Genomic DNA, 15159 nt, shown 5'->3' with positions numbered 1-15159 from the left:
TAAACATTTCAGGAACAATTTCAATTATGCATAAACTATTCTAAAAAATAGAAGAAAGAATTCTGCCAAATTCCTTTTATAACACCAAAGTACTTATACCTAAACCAGGAAGAACTAAAACATAAAATCATAGACTAATCTCCTTGATGATCACTGATTCAAAAATCTTAAGTAAAATTTTAGCAAAGATATTACAGTAAGTTATTACCAGGATAATACACCATGATTGGGTAGGATTTATATCAGGTAGGCCGGGATGATTCAATATTTGGAAAACACCTAACATAATTGAACATACCAATAACAATACCAAGAAATCATATGATTATCTCAATAGATGCTGGAAAAGCCTTTGACAAAATACAATATACATTCTTATTAAACACACCAGAGAGTGTAGGAATAATGGGACTTTTCCTTAAAATAGTAAGCAGTGCCTGTATCAAACCATCAATAAATAGTGTATGAAATGGAAATAAACTAGAAGCATTTTCAATAAGATTAGGGGTGAAATGAGCCCATTATCACTATTGCTATTCAATATAGTATCATAAATGTTTCTTTCCTAGCCATTGAATCACCTAATTGCCCTGTCTCAAATAGTTGTCAAGTGTCTTTAATTCTGTCTTTATGCTACCTCCATTATCTGACTATTCTTTTCTTGCATTCAATGTAAATTGAAGCCCTCCACAAATTTTATTTAGATCAGTTGTTTCCAAAATGTCTTCCTGAAGGGTAGTGGTGTGATCTTAAGTATATGATCAACCAATCAGAGGGTAGGAAAAAGCACCATATCCCACCCTACCCACAGTAATCAAGGATGGGAGCAGGATTTGTTTGCATCATAACCATAACCCTCCCTTATTCTTTCTTTCCATTGCTGGCTTCCTACACCTGTGCAAGCCCTCAATCTCTTTCCTGAGCTATCAAATTAACCCTTTTTGGACACTGGCATCATCAACAACTGGGGAAGAAAAATTAATCCTCTTTCCCAGTATACCCACATTTTGTCCCTCAGTTGGCAAGCATGCCTTAAAAGGCAGACCCTTTGTTACAGATAAGGGAGGGAGTGGAATTTGGGACATTTGTCAGGGAGTAAGAGTTCAGATTCTTTTATTTTTTTCATTTTCCATCAATCAACAAATTCTCAGTGCTTTCTATAGGCAGCTAGGTGGTACAATGGATAGATAATAGAACCTGGAGGCATGAAGTCCTGAGTTCAAATTTGACTTCAGGAACTTAACTAGTTGTGTGACCTTGGGCTTATTCCAGTTTGCCACAGTTACCCCATCTGCAAAATGAACTAGAGAACGAGCGAAACAGCATATTAATAGCTAAGTATCTAAAAGATGTATACTGTAACAATGATAAGCAATTATAGAGGGAAGGTATTAGCAGTAGAAGCTAGTGGAAAGAGAGATTGAGGGACTGGGAAACACCTTTGCAGTCTTGAAAGACCAAACTTTTGTGGGATACAGTGAATTAATTAGGGTGAATAGGCATAGGTGGATTGCAGTCAGCATCACAAATCTTATTGCATTATCTTTACTAGCTCTCCTCATTCCACCATTTCCCTAAACTCTAATTTCTCAAGAGAAAATAGAGCATCATCACTATTCTTCCAGTTATTCACTTTAAAATTTGTTATCTTTGACTCTTCACTTTCATGCATTCTACATATCCAGTTATTTATCAAATTTTCATCTTTTCTCACTGTTCCCCTAGACCTGGAATGCCCTCTTCTTCCACTTTGCCACTAAGAATCCCCAGATCCACTAAGAGCTCTGTTCTCATTTCACCTCCTTTATCATTTCTGAACTCCTTGGTTTCTCATTAATCTTTCCATCAAATTACTTATTGTGCTGACTTATTGTGCCTATTGTATCCCCTGATATAATGTAAACTACTTATGAGTGGGGACTGATTGTATTTTTGTTTGTGTACTCCAGTATCTGGTGACTTATTGATTTCTTAATGATGTTACTTTCTCCCCTGAAATTCTATAGTTTGTATTCTATGACCCCTTCTTATTCTAAAATTCAATGAGTTTATAAGTATCCTTCAGGAAATATTTTCTTGGATCTTTTTTATCTTTTAAATAAATATTTCCACCAATTACATGTAAAGATAATTTGCAACATTCATATTTTTAAACTTTTGAATTCCAAATATTTCCCTCTACCTTGTACTCCCTCCCTGAGACAGTAAATAATTTGATATAGGTTTTACATGTTCAATCATGCAATATATTTTGCCATGATGTAAGATATAACAGACCCAAAGGAAAAAAATGCAAAAAAATAATGTGAGAAATCATATGCTTCAATCCGCATTATGACTCCCATCAGTTCTTTCTCTAGAGATCCAATGTATTTTTTATGAGTCCTTTGAAATTATCTGGAACTTTGATTCTATTTTCAATAACTCCCCATACTCTCCTCCCACAATCAAACTTGAATTTACTAACCTTGTAACTTAATATTACCTGGGGGAGGGGGAAGGGGAGAGAAAAGATTTGCAAACTGAGATCTCCCTTTCTTTCTGAAATGGAAGTCTTCCTTGATGATCTTTCTTGGATTTCCTCTCAAAATTCCTCAGGAATCATCTATATTTAGCATAATTTCTAACTTATTCTTTGGGGATCAATGTATAAGATGATCTCTAAGGTACCTTTCAAGCCTAGAACATATTAAAAGTCTCTGCTTCTAATAATAGTTCTAGAAATATGTGGTTTCATATGTTTGCATACAAGTAAAGAAAAATATATTCTTGAAGAAAATTATAGTTTATATATACATTGACAAAACTTGGTCTGCGAAAATGTATTTTTGACTATTTAGTGTGAATTTGAAAATTAAGAGTTTGAACATGTAAGACTTTAAAGACCAGAAAAGGTCTTATACAGCACAAAATTATATTGACTAGAAAAATCCTAGTACATTAACTTGCATGGTATATCAGTTCCTGAAGAGACAGTGGTAAATAGGTTAACTAGTTCTGGTTCCACTAGCTTTGTCACTAACTCTCTGAGACTTGAGCAAGTCATTTTGCCCACTTGTATTTCTTCCTCCATAAAATGAGAGGAGTATCCTAGATCAGTGATTCCCAATCTTTTTGTTTTTCTTCTTCATCACAGTATAGTATCATTCTTTGCTTTGAGGAATTGAGGTTGACAAATGAAAGTGGAAAAATTCAAACTTTTTATTACAAATGGAAGGGCAACAAATTGTTGAAAAAATGACTGAGAGAATGAGAAGAAAGAATAAGCAAGGATTAATATGGATTGCTATAATAGTGTTTCTGCAAGAGAAGTGGGAATGAAGGAAGCAAAGAAAGGAAGGAAAAGAGGGAAGAAGGGAGAAAGGAAGGAAAGGAGGGAGGCAGGAATGAGGAGATTGTTGAAGGATAAGAGGAAATGAGGAAAGAAGCAAGGGAGGTTAGAAGGAAAGAATAAAAGAAAGAAAAGAGAGGAGGGAAATACAGATTCCTTTTTCTGAGAATCAATGTTTCTTTTGAAAAAAGATTGTTTTGGGAAGAAAAAGAAAATTGGAAAGATATGGGGAAAATAACAAAATGCTCAATACATGAAATAATCTGGAAGTTATATACAATTTACCACCCTTATGGATCTCTTCTCATAGCTCTTTAAGGTCAAATGTTCTTTATACTTTCACAACATCCAGTTCCAATTGTTTTATAGTGGTTGTTCTTTTTGATTTACATTGTTAGTTTGTTTATATTGTTTTCCTTGCTCTACTTTGCAAAAGTTTGTGTGAATAACAGGTGGGTAGGTGGCATAGTGGATAAAGCACTGGCCCTGGCGTCAGGAGTACCTGGGTTCGAGTCTGGTCTCAGACACTTTATAATTCCCTAGTTGTGTGGCCTTGGGAAAGCCACTTAACCCCGTTTGCCTTACAAAAAAATAAACCTAAAAAAAAAGTTTGTGTGAATGGTTTTTCCCAGGAAGTGTGAAGTCTCAGCAAATATTTTGCTTTAATATAAAGGAAAATTGATCTGCTTGTATACACACACACAGGCAGAAAGAATATTTATTTACTTTTCTGTTCTATTGTAAATGGTAGTGCTTTGTTGGATTTGGTACTTACCATATGCAATGCAACATGCCTGATGCTAGAGATTGACCCCAAGAAGTTTTAGGTCTAATATTAGACGAGAGATTCTATCCATAGATGAATAAATTAGAGGGTAAGGCAGTGTTAAGGTGAGGTCCAGACAAAACATTCTAGGAAAGCTTGAGGATGAAGAGTTCAATAATTCTCTATCATAGTTTACCCTTGACAGACTATAAAGTTTGAATTTCATGTGAGAGACAAGTGTTTACAAAGACCCAGTCACTGAACTAGTTATTCCCTGGGTACAGTCAATCAAGGTGATGATCCCTAACCTCTAGATATGTATGAGAGATCAGAAGATATACAGCTAAATCAACTAGGTCTAGACAGCTTGAATTATACAAAGGACAGTAGGGGCAGGAGGTCTAAATGAGTTGATTCTCTAGTCTAATTTAAGAACAAGAACAACAAACTCTCAGGACTTTTAGATAATCAATTTAGCTAGTGCTAGATGTCTGTCTTCACAAACTCCTCAGGTTTCTGTTTATTTATGTCATCTCTTCCTTCCCTTCAAGGTTTTCCTGATGTTCATTTTGTTGACTTATATTATGGATCAAGCTTGAGATGAAAAGAGGATGGGGAATGTGACTGACACTGGAGACCATTGACCTGAAGTTCGTAACAAATTTGTAAGATAAACAAGTGTAGCTGTGAAAGGGGTAGTTTCAAGGATAGTTTGGATACAGAAAAGATAATAACTGAAAATCAGAGTTGTAAATGACCTCATATTTCATTGTGTCTGACATCCTTATTTGATAGTTGAGGAAACTGAAGTTCATAGTCTAAGACTGAATTTCCCAGGGACACAGTTTCTCAATTTTAAGTCTGAGACTTAAATCCAGGTTTTTAGAGTTGTAAGACATATGTTCTTTCCTTTAAGAAAAGTTTATTTTAGCTATACCACATTTTCAAGATTTTATTTTGAATTTTACAATTTTTCTCCTAATCTTACTTCCCCCCCAAAGAAGGCAATTTGCCAGTCTTTACATTCTTTCCATGGTATACATTGATCTAAATTGAATGTGATGAGAGAGAAATCATATCCTTAAGGAAGAAACGTAAAGTATAAGAGATAGCAAGATCAGACAATAAGATATCAGGTGTTTTTTCCTAAATTAAAGGTAATAGTCCTTAGTCTTTGTTCAAACTCCACAGTTCTTTCTCTGGATACAGATGGCATTCTTCATTGCAGACAGCCCCAAATTGTCCCTGACTATTGCACTGATGGAATAAGCAAGTTCCATCAAGATTGATCATCTCCCCCCATGTTGCTGTTAGGGTGTACAATGTTTTTCTGATTCTGCTCATCTCACTCAGCATCAGTTCATGAAAATCCTTCCAGGCTGAATTCCTATCTCCCCTGGTTTCTAATAGAACAATAGTGTTCCTTGACATACATATACTACAGTTTGCTAAGCCATTCCCCAATTAAAGAACATTTACTTGGTTTCCAATTCTTTGCCACCAAAAACAGGGCTGCTATGAATATTTTTGTACAAGTGATGTTTTTACCCTTTTTCATTATCTTTTCAGGGTATAGACCCAGTAGTGGTATTGCTGGATCAAAGGGTATGCACATTTTTGTTGCCCTTTGGGCGTAGTTACAAATTGCTCTCCAGAATGGTTGGATGAGTTCATAGCTCCACAAACAATGTAATAGTGTCCCAGATTTCTCACATCCCTTCCAACAATGATCATTGTCCTTTCTGATCATATTGGCCAGTCTGAGTGGTCTGAGGTATATACCACATTTTCAGATGACTAGTTAGATTAGCTAATTAATTAGGGTAATAATTTTCTTAGTAATGAGAAAGCAAGGGAGCTTAAAGATTTCCTAAGATATTTTGGCTATCTAGTAGAAGATGTGCACTGGAAGGGGAAAATCCTATGTAAACCTGTATCTCTAATTATTTCTTGCAAATCCAAATGCTTTGTTGTCCTTTGGTCCCTTTGGATCATTCTAATTCTTCATTGGGGTCTTCTTGACAAAGATACTGAAGTGGTTTGGCATTTTCCTCTCCATTGCATTCTTTCTATTTCAAGTACTTAGAATAATGCCTGCTACATAGTGATTAATTAGTATTTGTTGACTTTAATGTCTTTAATGTGTCTTTAATGCTGCATTACCTCTATTATAGTTATTATCTAGTGAATTTCATCTTTGGTATCAATTGGAAATCCATCCTTCTTTGAAAGAAGGGTAAATATATTGCTACTATCCTCAAAAAACCCACACTTCCAAATGTGTAAATAAATGTATGTATAAGACATATGGAGAGTAGATATCAAATAATCTCAGAGGAGAAGAAACTAGAAGTTAAAAGGACCAGGAAAGGCCACCTGTTAGAAGATAGGTTTTAAAGACAAATCTTGTGAAGAATGAGCAAAGCTAGGAGAAAGAGGCAAAGATGGAGAATACTGTAAGCATGGAGAACAACTAGTGTAAAAATATTTTTGGGAGATGGAGCACTTGAGAAAATGCAAATGGGTCAGTATAGTTGCATCATAAAGTACATGGGGAATAAAGTTTTAAAAGACTGGAAAAGTACAAGAGTTCTAGGTTGTAAAGGGTTTTAAATGTCAATGGACTTTATAGTTGATACTGAAAGTAAAAGAAAAATACAGGAAATTATTGCCTAAGAAAGAGAGGAGACTTGATAATCAGATATGTGCTTTAGGAAAATCTTTCTATCAGATAAGTGGAGGATGGAGTTGCATTTGAAAAGTCTGATCCATGAAAATCAATTAGAAGGCTATTCTTTTTTTAAGGCATTGACTGTGAGTATAGAAAAAACATATTAAAAAGATGGCTTGAAGGCAAAGATAAAAGATATGACAATGGCTAGATATGTAGAGTGAATATGAGTGAAGAGTCAGGATGATATTAAGTTTGTAAGGCTTGGTGACTGAGAGAAAGTGTACCTTTGACAGCAGTAAGAAAGTTCTAGAAGGCAAGAGTGTATTTGAGAAAAGGAAAAGAGTTCTGTTTTATATTTGTTACATATAAGATGTCCTCAGGATAAATAGTTTGATATGTCTAAAGGGTAGCTGGTAATCTAAGACTAGAATTCAGAAAAGAGTTTAGTGATGGTTATAGAGAATTGATAATCATCTGATAAAAGATGATCCATGCAGTTGTTGAGATCAATGAAAAAAATGACAAAGATAGAGTCTTGGTGGAAACCTATGGACAGTGGATTTGATCTGGATGAAGATTCAGCAAAGGACCCTCAGAATTTGTCAGGTTGGGAAGAAAATAATCAGAAGAGAATAACGTCACAATGTTATAAAAAATAACTAGAAAGGAATGAGTATCTGGAAGGAAACGGTTATCAAGTGTCAAAAACTGAAGAGAAGTCAAGGAGAATTGAGAGAAGGATATTAATTTGGCAATTAGGCGATGACTATAAACTTTAATGAGAGATGTTTCAAGTTTAATGATGAAATTGGAAGTCATACTAGAGATGGGTTAGAAGCAAATAAGAAGAGAAATGAAGATATTTACTCTACATTTAAAAAAAAAATAGTCCAGAAGACAAGGAGAGTTACAAGATGACCTGGATGCTGTTTTGTTTTTGTTTGTTTGTTTTTGATTTATTTTTATGTTGCTTTTAGAATGAGGAAGACATGATTAGAATGCTCAGAGTTGTAAGGAACTAGACTGAAATGGAGCCTCTGAAATTTAATAGTGATGCCATCATGAGTAACTCACTTAACCTCTATGTAACTTTAGCAAATTCTTAGAACATGTATTAAGAGGAAGATGGATAAAAATCTACATCATTGAAGGAAGTTCCCATGACAAATGATTTATATTGAGGAATTTGTATAGTCACATTTGAACAAATTTCATCTCATACTAGTTGCAAAATAATTAACAAAGAAACTTATAAAGGAGGAGTAACAGACCCTCACCTGACTCTTTGCATTTTAACCAGATTTTATCTGTATAGAGATATTAGGAGACAAGCAAATGGAGCTCATAGAAAAAGAGAAGCAGCATAGTACAATTGAAAGCACCTTAATTCAAATTTTGAAACCATCCAATCTAATCAGCCTAGGGCAAGTCACCTAATTTGTTTGAATCTAAATTTGCATGAAATGGAATTAATAATTTGTTGTTCAGTTATTTCAGTTAGGCCTGCCTTTTTGTGACCCTATTTGTTGTTTCTTGGCAAAAATAACAGAATGGTTTGCCATTTTCTTCTTCAGCTCATTTTATAGATGAAAAAATTAAGGCAAGCAAAAATTAAGTGACTTGTCCAGATTGCACAGCTAGGAAGTGCTTGATATCAGATTTGGGCAAATGGAAAACTCTTCCAAAAATAGAATTGACCAATTGGAAAAGGAGTTGCAAAAGGTAAATGAAGAAAATTATTCTCTAAAAAAAGAACGGAATCTGTGGAAACTAATGACTTCACAAGACAACCAAAAGATTGAAAAAATAGAAGAAAATGTTAAATACCTCATCAGCAAAACCAGTAACCTTGAGAATTAATCAAGGAGAGATAATCTAAGAATTACTGGTCTTCCTGAAAACACTAAAGAGGAAAAAAAAAGCCTGGGCTTAATATCACAAGATTTAGTGATGGAAAACTATCCTAATATCAAGGAACCAGAGGGCAAAATAGCTATTAAAGAATACATTGATCGCCTCTGGAAAGGGATCCTAAAATGAAAACACCAAGGAACATTGTGGCCAAATTCCAGAACTATCAGATAAAAGAGAAAATCCTGCAAGCAGCCAGAGAGAAACAATTTAAATACCAAGAAGCCCCAGCAAGGATTATGCAGGACCTGGCTGCATCAACATTAAGGGATCAAAGGGCCTGGAATGAGATATTCCAAAGAGCAAGGGAACTTGGAATTCAGTAAAAAATCCACTATGCAGCAAAGCTGAGTGTTTTCTTCCAGGGGAAAAGGTGGACATTTAAAAAAATGGGAGACTTCCAATATTACCTGATGAAAAGACCAGAGCTAAATAGAAAATTTGAACATCAAGCAGAAGTCTCAAGAGAGATGCATGAGGGGCAGCTAGGTGGCACAGTGGATAAAGCACCGGCCCTGGAGTCAGGAGTACTTGGGTTCAAATCTGGGCTCAGACACTTAATAATTACCTAGCTGTGTGGCCTTGGGCAAGCCAATAAGATGAAAATGGCTATATCTGCAGTGACGGACACTCACGACATATCCACTAGACTGCTGTCCAGTAAGATGAGACTGGCTATATCCCTACCTGGGAGAAATACTCAAATAGCTCTAGAGAATTGTAATTGTATTAGAGAGAATATACTTAGCCATAAGTGAAGGACACTCATGACTTTTCTGTGTCTCAGATAGAATGATTTAAAAACACTTCCTCCTTAAAAAAGGGGGAACAGGAAGGAGATGGGAGGAGGGAGGGGATTGAAAAGGGTAAATCTCTTTACATTAAGTTATACAAGAACTATGGTAATAGAGGGGAAGAAGGGAGGAGATGAGAAATACCTAAATCTTCCTCTCATCAAATTTGGCTTAAAGTTAACACACTCAGTAATCTTAAAATAATCTTACATTTCAAGTATTAAAAGGGGAAGATGGGAGAGGTGGAAGTGACAGGGGGGGGAGAAAAGGAGGATCTAACAGAAGGAAGGGAAGGGAAAAGGGAAAAAGGGAAAGGGGAGGGGGTGAATATAGGAGGGCAAACACACTGAAGGGGTGGTATTTAGAAACAAAATACTGGGGAATATGGATAAAGTGGTAAAAAAGGAGAAAAGTACAAGCAGAAGGAAGATAGCAAGGAGGGCAATAAAGAATTAGTTATTATAACTTTGAATGTGAATGGGATGAATTCTCCCTTAAAACATAATCAAATGAAAGAGTGGATTAAAAACCAGAATCCTACAATATGCTGCTTACAAGAAACTCATTTGAAGCAGAGAGAGAGATACATATTGAGTAAAGGTTAAAGGTTGGAGCAAAATATATTTTGCTTCAGCTGAAGTGAAAAAAAGCAGTGGTAGCAATCCTTATCTCCAATAAATGAGCTGCAAAAATAGAAAGCCTTAAAAAGAGATAAGGGAAGAAACTATATCATCCTAAAAGGTACCATAGATACTAAAGTGATTTCAATACTGAATATGTATGCATCAAATGGGATAGCATCCAAATTCTTAGAGGAGAAGGTGAAAGAACTACAGGAAGACATAGATAGCAAAATTCTACTAGTGGATCCTCAAATGGGCAAATGCAAAAAGAAAATGATTCTCTTGAAACTACACTCCTGCTCTCAGATCTAGATAAATCACACCATAAAATAAACAAGAAACAAATTAAGGAGGTAAATAGATTGTTAGACACCTAGATATGATAGACTTATGGAGGAAATTGAATGGGAAATAGAAAGGAATATACCTTTTTCTCTGCAGTACACAGCACTTATACAAAATTGACCGTGTACTAGGGCATAAAAACCCAATAATAAATTGCAGAAAGGCAGAAATAGTGAATACATATTTCTCAGATCACAATGCAATAAAAATCATATGCAATATTGGGCCAAGGAGATGTAGACCCAGAACTAATTGGAAACTGAATAACTTCATTTTAAAGAATGAGTGGATCAAACCAACAAATTATAGAAAGAATTAATTATTTTATCCTAGATAATGACAATAATGAAATAACATAGCAGAGCCTATGGGATTCACTCAAAGTGGCTGTCAGGGGATATATTATAACTTTAAAATGCTTACATGAATAAATTAGAGAAAGAGGAAATCAATGAACTAAATATGCGACTAAAAAATAGAGAAAGAACAAATTAGAAACCTCAATTAAATACCAAATTAGAAATTCTAAAACTTAAAGGACAAATTAATAAAACTGAAAATCAAAAAACCCTTTTGAAATAATAAATGAAACCAAGAGTTGGTTGTATGAAAAAAATCAATAAAATTAATAAACCTCTGGTCAATTTGATTAAAAAAAGAAAGAAAACCAAATTGCTTATATCATAAATGGAAAACGTGAACTCACCACCAATGAGTAGGAAATTAAAGCAATAATTTGGAATTACATTGCCCAACTCTGTCCCAATATATTTGACAATCTAAGTGAAATGGATGAATATTTACAAAAATATAAGTTGCCTAGGTTCAATGAAGAAGAGATTAAATACCTAAACAATCCTATTTAAGAAAAAGACATTCAACAAGCCATCATTGAACTCCTGAAGAAAAAAATCTCCAAGGCCAAATGAATTTACAAGTATTCTACAAAACATTTAAAGAATAATTGGTTCCAATTCTATATAAATTCTTTGGAAAAATAGGGGAAGATGCCTGATTCTTTCTATGACACCAATATGGTGCTTACATAAACAAGGAAGAGTTAAAATAGAGAAAGAAAATTATAGACCTATCTCCCTGATGAATATAGATGCAAAAAATTTTTTTAGGTTTTTTTTGCAAAGCAAATGGGGTTAAGTGGCTTGCCCAAGGCCACACAGCTAGGTAATTATTAAGTGTCTGAGACCAAATTTGAACCCAGGTACTCCTGACTCGAGGGCCAGTGCTTTATCCACTACACCACCTAGCTGCCCCTTATGCAAAAATCTTAAATAAAATCTTAGCAAAACGATTACAACAAGTTATCATTAGGATAATACATTTTGATCTCGTAAGATTTATCCCAGGAACTCAGGGTTGGTTCAATATTAGGAAAACTGTTATTATTATTAATTATATCAATAACAGCCCTATCAGAAATCATATGATCATATCAATAGATGCTGAAAAAGCTTTTGACAAAATACAGCCCCCATTCCTACTAAAAATTCTAGAATATAGGAATAAATGGACTGTTCCTTAGAATAATAAGCAGTATCTACCTGAAACCATGAACAAGCATCATATTCAATGGGGAGAGGCTAGAGGCATTCCCAATAAGATCAGGGATGAAACAAGGATGCCCATTATCACCACTACTATTTAGTATCATATCAGAAATATTAGCTTCAGCAATTAGAGAAGAAAAAGAAATTGAAGGAATTAGAATTGGGAAGGAAAAGACAAAACTCTAACTCTTTTCAGATGACAAGATGGTATCCAAAAAACTACTGGAAAAAATTAGCAATTTTAGCAAATCTTCAACTTTTCTATATAAATGACTAGGAAGATAAAGCAGGAAGAACTAGAAAGAGAAATACCATTCATAGCAAAATATCTGGGAGTCATTTGCCAAGGCAGACTCAGAAACTTTCTTTTCAATTTCAAAATACTTCTCACACAAATTAAATAATCAGATTTAAATAACTGGACAAACACCAACTGCTCATGGATAGTTTAAGCTAATATAATAAAAATGACAGATCTATAAAACTAAACTACCTGTTTAGTGCCCTACCAATCAGAATTCCAAAAATTACTTTAATGAGTTAGAAAAAGTTGTAAGTGTTCATATGGAGAAATAAAAAGTCAAGAATATCCAGGGATTCAATGAAAAAAATTGCAAAAGAAGGTGGTTTTGCCTTATCTGATCTAAAATTATATTATAAAGCATCAGTCATCAAAACTTTCTGGTATTGGCTAAGAAACAGAGTGGTGGACCAGTGGAATAGAATAGGTGCAATAGCAGGAAATGATTATAGTATTTTGCTGTTTGATAAACTGTAGGAATCCAGCTATTGGGATAGAAACTCTCTCTTTGATAAAAAATGCTGGAAAAATTGGAAGTTAATATGGAAGAAACTTAGATTACACCAACACCTCACACCATATACGAAGATAAGATCAAAATCGATACAGGATTTAGACATAAAAACCAGTATTATAAACAAACTAGAAGATCAAGGAGTAGTTTACCTGTCAGATCTAGGGAAAGGGAAGCAGTTTAAGATGAAGAAAGAAATAGAGAACATCACTAAAAGCAAACTAGATAATTTTGATTACATTAAATTAAAAAGCTTTTGTACAGACAAAACCAATATAACCAAGATCAAAAAAAAGTAGTAAAACTGGGAAAGAATTTTTACAACTAATGTTTCTGACAAAGGACTCATTTCTATAATATACAGAGAACTGAGTCAATTTAAAAAAAAAACTATTCTTCAATTGACAAATGGTCAAAGAATATGCAAAAGCAATTTATAGATGAGGAGATCAAAGCAATCCATAGTCATATGAAAAATTGCTCTAAATCATTACTTATTAGAGAAATGCAAATTAAAGCTTCTCTGAGGCACTACCTCACACCTCTCAGACTGGCCAATATGACCAGAAAGGACAATGATCATTGTTGGAAGGGTTGTGGGAAATCTGGGACACTATTACATTGTTGGTGGAGCTGTGAACTCATCCAACCTTTCTGGAGAACAATATGGAACTACACCCAAAGGGCAACAAAAATGTGCATACCCTTTGATCCAGCAATACCATTACTGGATCTATACCCTGGAGAAATGATGAAAAAGGGTAAAAACATCAGTTCCCCAAAAATATTCATAGCAGCCCTGTTTGTGGTGGCAAAGAATTGGAAATCAAATAAATGTCCTTCAATTGGGGAATGGCTTAGCAAACTTTGGTATATGTATGTCATGGAACACTAATTGTTCTATTAGAAACCAGGAGGGATGGGAATTCAGGGAAGCCTGGAGATATTTGCTTGAATTGATGCTGAGTGAGATGAGCAGAATGAGAAAAAAACATTGTACACCCTAACAACGACATGGGGGAGATGATCAACCTTGATAGACTTGCTCATTCCATCAGTGCAACAGTCAGGGGCAATTTGGGGCTGTCTGCAATGGAGAATACCATCTGTATCCAGAGAAAGAACTGTGGAGTTTGAACAAAAAACAAGGACTATTACCTTTAATTTGGAAAAAAAAAACTGATAATTTATTGTCTGATCTTGCTATCTCTTATATTTTATGTTTCTTCCTTAAGGATATGATTTCTTTCTCATTACATTCAATTTGGATCTATGTATACCATGGAAAGAATGTAAAGACTGGCAATTTGCCTTTTGTGGGGGATGGGGGGGAGTGAAATAAGATTAGGGGAATTGTAAAACTCAAAATAAATAAAATCTTTATAATTCAAAGGAAAAAAACTGAGAACCTCTCCAAGGTCTAACTTGAGAACTTTACAAAATGATTCTGGTATATAGGAGACACTGACTCAGGACTTTCCTGCTCTCCTGTCTCCTGAGCTTTTTTCCCCCTTTCCCCACAAGAGACAGACCTTCACTGAAGATCCTTACAATGTTTACTCTTGAAAACTTTTTGGATCTTCTCTTTTTCTTGGTGGGATCTATATCTTGAATGTCAGTGAAGAGGATTCATTCATCTTTGGTAGGGAAAAGCTCTGGGAGCATTTTAGCTTCACATTGCCGTTTTAGCTCTGCCTTGGAAGACTGGATCAACTTCATAGTTCTTTCTCTGAATGTGAATAACATTTTCTATCATTAGTCTTTTGGAATTATCTTGGATCATAGTAGTGCTGAGCAGAGGATCATTGCTCAGTGGTGCTGTTACTGTGTACAGTGTTCTGGCTCTACTCACTTTTTTTAGCAACAAATCATGTAAGTTTTTTGAGGTTTTTCTGAAATCTGCCTGCTTAATATTTCTTACAACCTATTATATTCCATTACATTCATACATAACTTGTTCAGCCATTTCCCAATTGATGAGCATCCCCTCAATTTCCAATTCTTTGCCCTACCATAAAAAGAACTGCTATAAATATTTTTGTACATAGAGGTCCTTTTCCTATTCTTTTTATGATATCTTTCAGTTTTGAAAAATTATATTTTAGGTTTTTGTTTATTTTTGCAAGGCAAATGGGATTAAGTGGCTTACCCAAGGCCACATAGCTAGGTAATTATCAAGTGTCTGAGACCAGATTTCAACCCAGGTACTCCTGACTCCAGGGCCAGTGCTCTATCCACCACCACCTAGCCACCCCTATGACATCTTTCAAATGCAATCCTAGTGGTGCTTTTGCTAGATCAAAAGATATGCACAATTTCATTGCCTTTTGGGTAG

At 34.8% G+C, this 15159-nt stretch overlaps 1 protein-coding gene across 1 annotated transcript in view; it reads left to right on the top strand.

The window, feature by feature from the left end:
- CMPK2 (cytidine/uridine monophosphate kinase 2) overlaps positions 1 to 9512 on the top strand; it is a 46176-nt gene extending 36664 nt beyond the window's left edge. Inside the window, exon 5 of the mRNA XM_074209604.1 lies at positions 4649 to 9512. Within this exon, the coding sequence (XP_074065705.1) occupies positions 4649 to 4658 (10 nt within the window). The 3' untranslated portion in view covers positions 4659 to 9512. The remainder of the gene's footprint in view (positions 1 to 4648) is intronic.
- The last annotated feature ends 5647 nt before the right edge of the window (positions 9513 to 15159 follow it).

This window comes from Macrotis lagotis, chromosome 1 (genome assembly GCF_037893015.1).
Source record: "Macrotis lagotis isolate mMagLag1 chromosome 1, bilby.v1.9.chrom.fasta, whole genome shotgun sequence".
NCBI lineage: Eukaryota > Metazoa > Chordata > Mammalia > Peramelemorphia > Peramelidae > Macrotis > Macrotis lagotis.
This window is presented reverse-complemented; position numbering and strand designations above follow the sequence as displayed.